At 37.3% G+C, this 11,339-nt stretch overlaps 1 protein-coding gene across 3 annotated transcripts in view; it reads left to right on the top strand.

Moving 5' to 3' along the window:
- The window catches only part of OLA1 (Obg like ATPase 1), a 128,939-nt gene that overhangs the window by 113,211 nt on the left and 4,389 nt on the right, over nt 1–11,339 (top strand). For all 3 annotated transcript variants that reach the window (XM_088168024.1, XM_088168025.1, XM_014880162.2), the window contains exons 8-10: nt 8,219–8,359; nt 9,049–9,145; nt 11,201–11,323. In XM_088168024.1, the coding sequence (XP_088024150.1) occupies nt 8,219–8,359; nt 9,049–9,145; nt 11,201–11,323 (361 nt within the window). The remainder of the gene's footprint in view (nt 1–8,218; nt 8,360–9,048; nt 9,146–11,200; nt 11,324–11,339) is intronic.

Consider the following 11,339-nt stretch of genomic DNA (forward strand, 5'->3'; position numbering starts at 1 on the left):
CAGAAATATTTTGTCCATTACTGCTGTCTGTACTTGATTTACAGATTCATGTTCTCTGGCATTATTTCTTTCACAGCTCCCACATTTTGCAAACTGAAAAAGTCTAATGTCATTGAAGCCAAGTCTTTTTATGAAATACTTTCAAAAAGTGGTTGATCATACATGTAAATTTGTAAGTGAGGTGTTGTGACCTTATGTGTTTTTAGCATACCATTAAACAGCCAATATCTCTGGATAGGTCTCTAGACCAGGTAAGCTGAGAACCCTCTGCTACTACCATATTATGTTAGTTTGCTAACAGAACTATATCTTGAGGGCATAAAGTGCTTTGATAGGGATTTTCAGAATATTGCCTTGATTTTTAAAATTCTCTTGTCAACCAGTGTTTTCTGCCTGGAAGAATCCATTTGTAAGTGATCTCATGTGGCATAATTTTTGCTCAGGAGTCCTGCCATTCATAAGCATTCTTCAATAATAAATAACGAAATTGCTGATTGGCATCCATGGCATTGGTGTTTTTTGGGCTGTAGGCCAAATTAAGACATCCTGTCCTTAGTCTTCATCTGTTCCTGCAGCACCCTTCAGTTATACTGGCACAGCCAGTTCTAAGGATATGTGGGAAAGTGAACTGCTCCATCTTAAAAGACAACGGCTGGAGAGAGGGGCTATGAAAGAACTAAATTCTCCCTCTGAAAGCTGCTTTTTTACTAGATTATTTTTGTTGGTGAACAGCTTGAGTATGCCCACAAGGAGTGCTCATAGGGGCCCTGCTCCATGTGCTGCAGTTGGTAGCAGAAAAGCAAGTGTAACATCTGGATGGGTAGGGAATGGTATGAGAAGCTCATGTCTAGGTTCTGAAAATGTTTCTTTACAATCTGGGATGCAACTTGAATAAAATAGTAGGTGCAATACTAGTCAGCCAATCTAACAAACGATTTGCAGAATTATGGGGGATTTAAGATAATGGCCATGATAGAGATCAAGGCTTTGGAAGAACTTGCTTTGACACACAAGGCAGAGAACCTGGGATTACTTACATTTCAAAGGAGAATATTAAGGAGGTATAAACTCATCCATAATAAATGTCAAATGACAGTGTTGGTCAGGAACCTCCTAAGATTCTTTTTTGATACAGTGTAACTTGACATTACAACTGAAATTACAAGTTTAAAAATGTGAAATCCAGATCTGGTAGAATGAGATACTTTATGGACCCATTCTGTCATAAGGGTCCTGTGATCATGGGATGTGTGGCACATCCCTAAAAGGTAAAGAATTTTAAGGACTGTTCCACTTCCTGTTTCAAGGCTCAAGTCAATCTGTGTTAGGAGATGGGAGTGATATCTACAATGTGAGGTGGGTTCTCCACATTGGCCTCTTGTAGGGTTCAGGTGGATGCAGTGACTGAATACTGGAGGTGGTATAGACATTGGACTATGGGAAGGTGTTGAGGAGCTTAAAGCATTCAGGATGTGCAGGATAAATGCAGTGCTGAGCTCCTCAAGCTCTTGTCCTGAGGGGCTGAGAGGAGGCTCTTGGCCAGAGAGCAGCCCAGTGTGTGGAGGCAATGCTTTTGTTCTGAACTGTTACTAGAAAGTATTTGCAGGTGAGGGCTGGGAAAAGGCTTTTTGAAATTAAAGGATTGCTGTTTTATCTGGCCAGCTGGGAAGAGGGAATAAAAAAATAAACTTACAAGCATCACTGATGACTTAAGATGTGGTTGCCGATGTCCGTAACAGGTACTCTCGTACCTTCTGTAGATTTGCCATCTTCATAAAAAACTTATCATGGTGAGGCAGAAGGTACCCTTTTACTCCTTAATGTTTTCCTGTATTGTCATCCTTTCTCCTTATGTAATGCAAGAAGAAAGGAATACTCAGAGAAAGGCAAGTAGCAATAAAGAGTTAGAGCACAGTGCTCCAGTGGAGTGACAGCCACCTGTGCTTTCCTCTTTCCCTTCTTCACTTCTGCCACCGACAATTTCTGTGATAGTCATTTTATACATTTGTTCTGTTATTTATACCATCCCATCCTTTGTTAATTGCAGAAATTTGCAATGAAAGCTTACTGAAGCTGTGACTGTTTCTGATCTCTATGAAATACATATACACATTATCCTCATCTGTGCACAGCACTGAGAGCAGTGGGACCTGATCTCCGTGAAGTCTGTGCACATTACCAGAACAGAAGGGTAGGACATGACCTAGGCACTGTGTCATGCAGTACTGATGCTTAGGTAGGTTAGGTTTTCCTCTCCCATCCTACCAAATCAACTAAAGCTAGTGGCCCTCACTAGGTTTAGGGATGTTTGGGATGTGGCAAAAGAAACAATTCTTGCCTAACTCATCATTTTAGATAATTTGTGGTTTCATTTGAAACCTCATAATGGATGAGGTTTCAAAAGATGAAAGAAATCCCCGAAGAGAAGAAACAAGATACTTCTAAGTCAATGATTTTTATTTTAATTTCAAGAACAATGTTGGAACAATTCAACTTTTTAATCCCCTAACAGCAACCCAGTTATCTTCACAAATTCACCCTGACAGCTCATTACTTGTCTGGATTGTCAGATGAGTCTAATATTTTGTTTGTGGTAAATTTAATGGTCTTGCATATAGCAAAAAAATATACTGCATATTGGGATTTTTATTAAGCCTTTAAAGGTTTCAGTGCTTTTCAACATTCTCATAAACAAGATAGGAGATACTGGCCAGATGGAAACTGCTGGAAGTTGAATGCACAGGACTGGTTGGAAGATAATACACAGAGCATGGTTATCAGTGGTACACTTTCCAAACAAAGAATATCACATTATGAGATCTGCAGAAGCAGCTATTGGTTGAATACTGTTATGTATTTCCATTAATGAGCTGGATGGTGAGCACTCCAGTTAAATCTCTGGATGACCTCCAATCTAGGAGATGTCCATACATGTGTAGAACAAAATTAGCATATAGGAGCATCTCAAGAAATAGAAGAAATCATTAGGAAGAATAACCATGGTGCAACTCCTGAGAAGGATTTTATACAGGAATAATTAAGTATGCAAACATAGTATTAAGAATAGCTAGTCAAATGGTGTCATGCAGTAAGTTATAACCTGAGCATGAGATAATGTTGCAGTGCTGTCACAAAAAAAGCAAATGCTAGACTGGGTTTAATAAACAGGAAAATCACCTGAAAAATTAGTTAATCCTCTAGCTATTTTTAATGTTTATAAGCTATTATTATTGAAAGCTCTGAGAAGTGCATCAGGTACTGTGTGCTTTCAGAAACTTTTAGACCACTTGAAGAGAGTCCAAACAAGAAGGTTCAAAGTTAGAAGTCATATGTGGCTTATAAAGAAAGCTCAAAATAAAAACTACCTGAAATTTTTCAGATATAAATAGGGAGTGTATATTCTTGGTCCACAGCCTATAGGCTAAGTTTAAAATAAAAGTGGCTTAGGCTCCACCTATGGAAAACTCCAACAATAGGGAGCAAGCACTAAACAGATTGAGTTTAGAAGCCTTTAAAAATCAGTATTGCTCAGAACTGCCAATAAGAAGAGCCTGTTGGAATTTCTAAGTCCTCTTGTTCTTATTCTTATCTGTGGATCTTTTTTTCAGTCTTTCGAAAATTTTGATCATTTAGTTCAATCTTACCTACATTTATTTCTTCCCTTCTTGTGCTGCCTGATATTTTCTTTTTCCCTGCTGTGCTCTTTTGTTTCTGCCATTTTCCACTCAGTTCAGGTGTAGAACAGAAAAACAATTGTTTCTCTTCCATTAGTTGGATGTTTTTTTTGGTCTTGCTTGTACAAAAGCATACTTTCACAAATCACCTTTCTTCTCAGGGGTCAGTTTTTCAGATCATCTTGTCTTGCAGGTGTCCACTGAGCTTAAGCTTTCTCTGCAGCTTCTCTCTTCCATCACTACTTCAGATTTCCATCTGAACTCTGTCTCTCTTCCCAGCTGGATCTCTCATGTGAAACTCTCTCAAATATTGATTTGTAGATAATGTACATTCTGCAACTTTTATACCTTTTTATTTTGGTTGGCTGCAGGTTTTGGTTTTTCTGCCCCAGTAAGCCTCAGCTTTTCAAAGCGAAGGCACCCCCATCTGTACAACTCCAGTTTCTGGTGTTCTTTGTTTATTGGCCTTCTCAGAGAGTGCCCTCGTTTTTAAACCTTTTTCTCCAAGGTCTTCTGCATCGTGATTTAGGAGCAGGAGTTAGCTCTGGTAATTGTCCTGATCCATCTACACTTGAAGTCACTGGCACTTGTGGTTTATGAGATAGGCTGATAATGCTGCTGATATTCCTTATATCCTTCTCAAACAACAGTCACAGTGTTGGGTGGAAATGAGCATCTGAATTCCTCTTCAGTGTTTTTGCCCTGATCAGAATTTTGAGTGCTGTCTTCACTTGCAAGTTGGTGACGTCTGGTTTTGCACTTGCCTTGGTTTTGTTCTTGTGTCAGGCTTTTACACAGTCATAATATGCTTTTCTGCTTGCCATCACAGAATGAATGGATGTCTTGCTGTCTCTTGAATCTGTATTTTTTTTTTCCAGAAAATATATTTTGTCTGTTTTCTGGCATCAGTCAGACTTCAATTGAGGAACCCGCCATGGTGGCTGTTGGCACACTCCTCTCCACAGGGAAGGGAGGAGCCAAGCTACCCTAAGTCTGTTGGATGTCACAGAAATCCTGCACTGTTACACTCTTTTCACTTAGTTTTTGGTTTACTTTGTTAAGGAAGGTTTTCATCTCAATCAGTTCCTTGTTTCTTAAAGTAGTTTCAACTGTTAATCATGGTCATTGGTGCTGCCAGTTCTACTTTCTGTTTTTTTTATTTTTCATTTTGTTACCTTTTAGTGTGCAGTGGGGGGGTTTTAAATGTTAAACGTCTTTAAGCATAAAATCCAATACTCTTCATTATTCATTTTCAAGTATAGCATGAAATAACGGAGAGATACTCCAGAATTTGCTTATCTTAACAAAGGCCCAAAATGAGTGTACTATTGCTGTGCTTTTAGACATACATAATTTTCTTTGGAAAAATTATGTGTTCAAAAAGCCCAGACTTTGACATTAATTTTTACTATTTGTTAAGACCATTTTGTTCTGTTTGGCATACTTGGTTATCCCTAACAGGAAGGCATATGTGCACTGTTACTTTATTGATTATTACTTAGGCATTCTGCTTTGGGGATAATGTAAGTTTTAGATATATCAGTATTTAAATTTGACTGTTTACTTTTGTTTATTTTCTTTATATTGTTCATATTTAGGGGAATTCCTTGGTACTTTTTAGTAATTCCTGTGACATTGCAAGTCACACAAGTAAAAGACTCGGGCAGAGAACCTGTACAGAGTGGGATGCAGTACCTTATTCTTTTAGTGAGACTGTAGCAGGTCTGATGTCAGTCACTTCAGAGACCTTTAGACCTCAGTGCTCATTTATTGGTAAAATGTACCAGCTCTGCTCCTGCATTATGAAGATCGTCTGTCAACACTTTGAGATATTCTCCTTTGTTATTAAGCTTGTGATGCTCTACACTGTCAGGTTTTTTGCCAATTATAGTTAAGGTACAATAGTGTATTCACTGGATCAAAGTCTCACACTGGCGGTAGAGGAATGATTTGTAAGTCTTTATTCATCTGAATCGTACAATAGAATACCTGAGGAATGCAAATAATCCCTCTAAGGACTCAATAGAAAAGCTGTTAAAATGACAGTCTAAGACTATTATTATTCTGAATTGGTGTTTTAGCCAAAGTAATTATTTCTTATCTTGTTGTTCCACAATACTTCTTAGTTTATTAGTTATGATGACCATATTTACCAAACAGAATTTGAATCCAATTTTTGACATTACTTTCATGATTATTTCACTTCTTCAAGTTTACATGTTTTGTTCCATCTTTCTTCACTTGGCACAATATTTAATTAATCTAGAGATCAGTGTTAGATAATTGGTTTAAAAAACATCTATAATGGATGTACGCACATATGTTGAAGTCCACTTAGGCATAGTAGATTCATTTTGAGATATATTTTCTGTAAAATGCTGGCATTTATAAGCTCTGAAATTTGATACCCATTTTGTTAGCCAAAATAAATTAGTTAAATACAGATGTTAGTTTTAGAAATGTGTCAGATGTCACATTGAGAAACACACCTTAATTGTGATTTTTAGTTCAGATGTTTCTGAAGGCAGTAGTGTTTCAGTATCAATCCTGGATACCAGACTGTTTTCACTGGATAACTGGAGGCAAGAAAAGATTAGTATAATGAGGATTGAAAAACATTGATGGGGTATTTACATAAGTAAATGATAGAAGACCAGCCTTATATAACAAATGTGTGAAAACTGTTGAGTGAACTTCGATATTCTTTGTCCCATCTAAAACCCTACTCAGTCGGCCATGCACTTAATCTCATAATAGCTCTGATCCCCTGCTATTTTCTTTGACAAATGTGTGTTGATGAACTTGTGGTTCAGTTCATTTTTTTCTGAAGTGACATTTGCATTGATTATTTAAAGGTTTGCAGGCCAGAGTTTCAAAGCACTTTGGTATAATAGCAGCTAAAACCTTAGTTTAAATCTTGCAGATTAGCATGAGTAAGAAAAAGAACTCAGCAAGCATAAAGCCCTGTGCTGTATGGTGGGTGCTTCAGGTCTGAAACATTGCTGGCACCCAAAGTGCTGTGTTTTGTAATTTGATTATTCGTGTACAGGAAGTATTCCCATGGCTCCTGTGTTTGCTTACTGAGCATAGTGCTGTCATTCTTACCATTCAAACGTGTTTAGAAATAGTGTCCTATTAACAGTAGTGAACTCCTCCCAGGTAATTTATAAATGTCTCCCTTAAACTTAAAATAAATACTTGCAGCCATGAATATGATGCTTGTGTTTAAAGATTTTTAAAACATCATCTACTGCTCTAAAGTTTTCACAGAATCAGAGTTGGAAGGGACCTACAAGGGTCATTGAGTCCAGGTCCTGGCCTTGTACAAAACGTGCCCAAGAGTCACAGCACGTGCCTGAGAGTATTGTCCATTGGGTGAAGAAACTTTTTCAAACACCTGACCTAAGCCTCCCCTGACAGCTTCAAGCCATTCCCTTGGGTCCTGTCACTGGTCACCAGGGAGAAGAGCTCAGTGTCTGCCCCTCTTCTTTCCCTCGCAGGAAGCTGTAACTGCAGTGAGGTTTCCCCTTGGTCTCCTCCAGGATGAGCAGACCCAGTGCCTTCAGCTGCTCCTGATACAGCTGCCCTCAAGGCCCTTCACCATCACTGTTGGCTTCCTTTGGACACTCTCTAACAGTTTTATAACCTTCGTATATTGTGGTGCCCAAAACTGCCCCCAGCACTCGAGGTGAGGCTGGCCCAGAGCAGAGGGGGACAATCCCCTCCCTTGCCTGGCTGGCCATGCTATGCCTGGTGCACCCCAGGACAAGGTTCACCTTCCTGGCTGCCAGTTCTGTTAACTTTAGTAGGGTAATTAACATTCCAAAACTAACACCATAAGGTTTTAGCTCTAAATTTGTTGTTTCATGCAACTAAAAAAATGCTGAACAGCAAACTATTGAATAGGACATGAATAGGACATTTTTTTCTTTATTTAAAAATAATAATAGTATTGTAGCCAAAGCTTTGTCTTGGGACAGTAGTAGAAAGGTGGGAAAAACCAGTAGAAACATGGTCCTGTATTGATCAGATATGGCATACTCCGAGATCAATACATAGAAAAAGCAGGTGCAGCTTGCTGTATAGGAGTGTGATGTTTTTTTTAATCTGGTAATATCAGTAGTCTTGGCTACTGAGATGTTTTTTTTTAATTTAAAAAAAAAAAGGAAAAACGGAAGGCCCTCACTTTTACCACATTTAATAAATGTAATTCTCGGAAGTACATTTTTCTCTTAGAAAGTTTTATTCACTTTTTAAATTGCAAGTATTTAACCTCTACCAAACACCTAGTTATTGTCTCAAATTATGCCTATTTCTGATAGATCAAATGCCAAACAGAAACCAAGAAACAGTGAAATGTTAATGGAGTACACCTGAAGCAATTGCTGCCTGTTAATGCCTTGACCTTGGAAAGCAATACACAAAAAGATGGCATCATAAATCCGTGCAATTCTTATGAATATGTATGTGCTACTTGATAATAATGAATGTGGTACAGCCATGCATGCACTACAAGATAATGTTGTGCCCTTTGTTGTCTACAGGTTGATAAAAATTAAAGAGTGGGTGGACAAGCACGACCCGGGTGCTTTGGTCATTCCTTTTAGTGGGGCCTTGGAACTCAAGTTGCAAGATATGAGTGCTGAGGAGAAACAGAAGTATCTGGAAGAGAACATGACACAAAGGTTAATTAGCATTCATTTTCCCTACACTTTATTATCAACTATTTCCTTGCAGTAATTTAATTGCTTGCGCTGATAGAATAATAAATGACAGAGTAATTACCATTATAAAGAGAGAATCTTCTCCTTTCTTTACCATGAGACAGAGTGAAAAGATTTATTTTAAATTAAGTTTTTAACTGTCATCTGTCATCTCTGTACAGTGTTTTAATTATAACATAGGTATTAGTTATGTATATTTTTGAGAGGGAACGATCACCAAAACTGTTTCGTCATCCATGGGGAATAAGGACAGTGGAGAAAATTTTGCCATAATTTTCTGAAGAACTATAATAAATTGTTTCAATATTGAATTTCAGTCAAACAGATACGCTTTCATGACCTGGAGTCCTGAAAATTGCATGAGACAAGAGTGCTGCCTGATAGGGTGATTTATATTTATTCCATGTTTCTGTAGCCTGCCAAATAAACAAATCAAAATAATATCTTTATGATTTTGCAGTAAAGAAGTAGTTCTTCTAAAGAGAGTTTAAAGTAAAATGCTACTGCAATTATTGCTCTGTTCAAAAGTAGACCTGGTATCTTCAAAATATGTGATGTCTTTCCATGTAAATTGATTACTTGGCGCATTTAGCTGTTTTATGTGTGTATGCTGAATGAATTGGATTCCTTCCCCCTTTTTTTTTTTTCAGTGCTTTAGCAAAGATCATTAAGGCTGGATATGCAGCACTCCAACTAGAATACTTTTTCACTGCAGGCCCAGATGAAGTGCGTGCATGGACCATCAGGGTAAGATTCATACTTATTCATCAGCTATATCCAGTTCCACACTATTGAATTCAGATTGATATCACTGACTTTGAAGTTTGTCATGGTGGCGGTTAGCTAGTCATTACAGATGAGGTTTTTGTCCAGGATAACTTTAATTATTTGTGAGCTGCTGAACAGTGAAAGTGGAGCTGCATTGATTGAGGCAGGTAACAATTGATTCTGCCTATTACATAGTCTGAATTTCTTCATCCTGTAGAATCTGTCTACCCTCCTCCTGTGGTCAGAGATAAGACGTACCAGTATTGTGCTTGCTTAATCTGTGTGACTGGGTTTGTCTGCAGTGAAATTGATGTTGCTTTTCATTTTGTATTCACTAAGTTTGTTTGGGTTGCGGATGGTTCATTCCTCCTGTGCTTTGCTGGGATTACATTTTCAGCAATAAAAGCAATATAACGTCATTATATTCCTCGTGGGTACACATTTGGGCTCCAGATCCTAAAAATCAGTGTGCAGTAATTCAGGTCTTTTGCTGACTTTAGTATTTAGACCTAGTTTATTTTGGTAGTTTTGTATGTTTATCTGGGAACTTACGTAATGCCTAAATCTGTATTATGTATTTTAAATATTGATTAGAATGGCTATAGTCCTGGACATCAACTAATTTATTCCCAGAGGACAGTAGTGTTTTGCCTTTGAATGTAAATATGTTGTAATATAAAGATCAATATTGAGAAAATATTTTGGAATGTGTACAGTTGCAAACTCTTACCTTAAAAATGACAACAGTATCAACTTTTGGAGGCTCAGTTCAGTCTTTGAGCTCCTATTTACTGCATCAGTGTATTTAGGGCTGTGCAATGAGTTTCAGTGCTGTATTTAATTTCATTCACTGGAATTAATTTGTTTTCATTAATCAACATAATTTCCTGTAAATTTATATTTTTAATAGTACTGCTACAGATGTTTGTGTATGTGTTTTAGCACATTAAACTTATTTTCTTATAAGCATATGTGGAATTTTTTTAGCTTTTTCTTCTCATCACTGTTTATGTGATTAACTACTTGCTAAAATCCCTGAAATAGCGACCAAAATAATATAAAAGCAGGAGTTTTGTTGTTCTGATTCTTGCCATAGTTTTTAAAAGTACATTGTGAAATTCCACTGTTTTCAGTAGAAGTGCTTGCTCTTTATTAGAAAATTTGAAAGCTGATTTATCTTAAGACTGATTGTGAGTATCTTTGATTTAATGTGCAAAGATATTTAGTCAGGTAAGCATCAGTGAGTAGCCATATTAACCCAATACATCTTTTATTGTAAAAACTGTGCTTTACAGTGTCAGACTCCTTAGCACTTTAACATGCTTTATTAAGCAGCCTTTAGGTCACCATTATTGCTTGAATTTCTCTCCATGGTTGTATGTGCACAGAATGTATGTCCTTGTAATTTAAAGCATGCAGCTATAATGCATTCTTCTCTATTGCATAAACTTAAATTATCATGTAGTTGTCTGTGATTTTTATTTTTTTAGTGATTCAGTTGTCGATGTTTTGGCAAGAATACTCAGTTTGTTCTATATCCAACTTAGTAAAATTATTCTGAAATAAAAATAAGCTAACGTGTATGGCTTGACATCCGTACATCATTTCTCATTGCAAACGTTATTCACCATGAATGTTATCTTTAATGGAAATTATTTGGATGTAAGTGAAAGTCTTGAGTATTCAGATTTTAAAGTTATTTAAAAATCTTCATCTTCCTCACTTTCTGTGTAGAAAGCTAGGGGTTGAAGTGAATCTCACAACAAAACACAGTCATAGCTTCTAAAATCAATACTGCTGTTGATACCTATTAGGAAAAACAAAGCTGCTGCTCTTTAATGTCGGTTGGTTTATCTGTGAGGAAGGCACTCTGTGTCCCAGTATTGAGCATTGCCCAGCTGCATGTGTGACATTTTAGCTGATACGAAACAAAGTTTCAGCAGAACCTGAAAGCATATAAAAAAGGAGAAACCTCTTTGCCGCAATCAATCTTCTTAAATGCAATTAATTTCCTTCTGGTCTTTCCTTTGACAGAAAGGGACGAAGGCTCCTCAGGCAGCAGGGAAGATTCACACAGATTTTGAAAAGGGATTCATTATGGCTGAAGTAATGAAATATGAAGATTTTAAAGAAGGAGGTTCAGAGGCTGCTGTCAAGGTGAGCTCCCCACTTT

The sequence above is a fragment of the Sturnus vulgaris genome, chromosome 7, assembly GCF_052056855.1.
Source record: "Sturnus vulgaris isolate bStuVul1 chromosome 7, bStuVul1.hap1, whole genome shotgun sequence".
In the NCBI taxonomy this organism is placed as follows: domain Eukaryota; kingdom Metazoa; phylum Chordata; class Aves; order Passeriformes; family Sturnidae; genus Sturnus; species Sturnus vulgaris.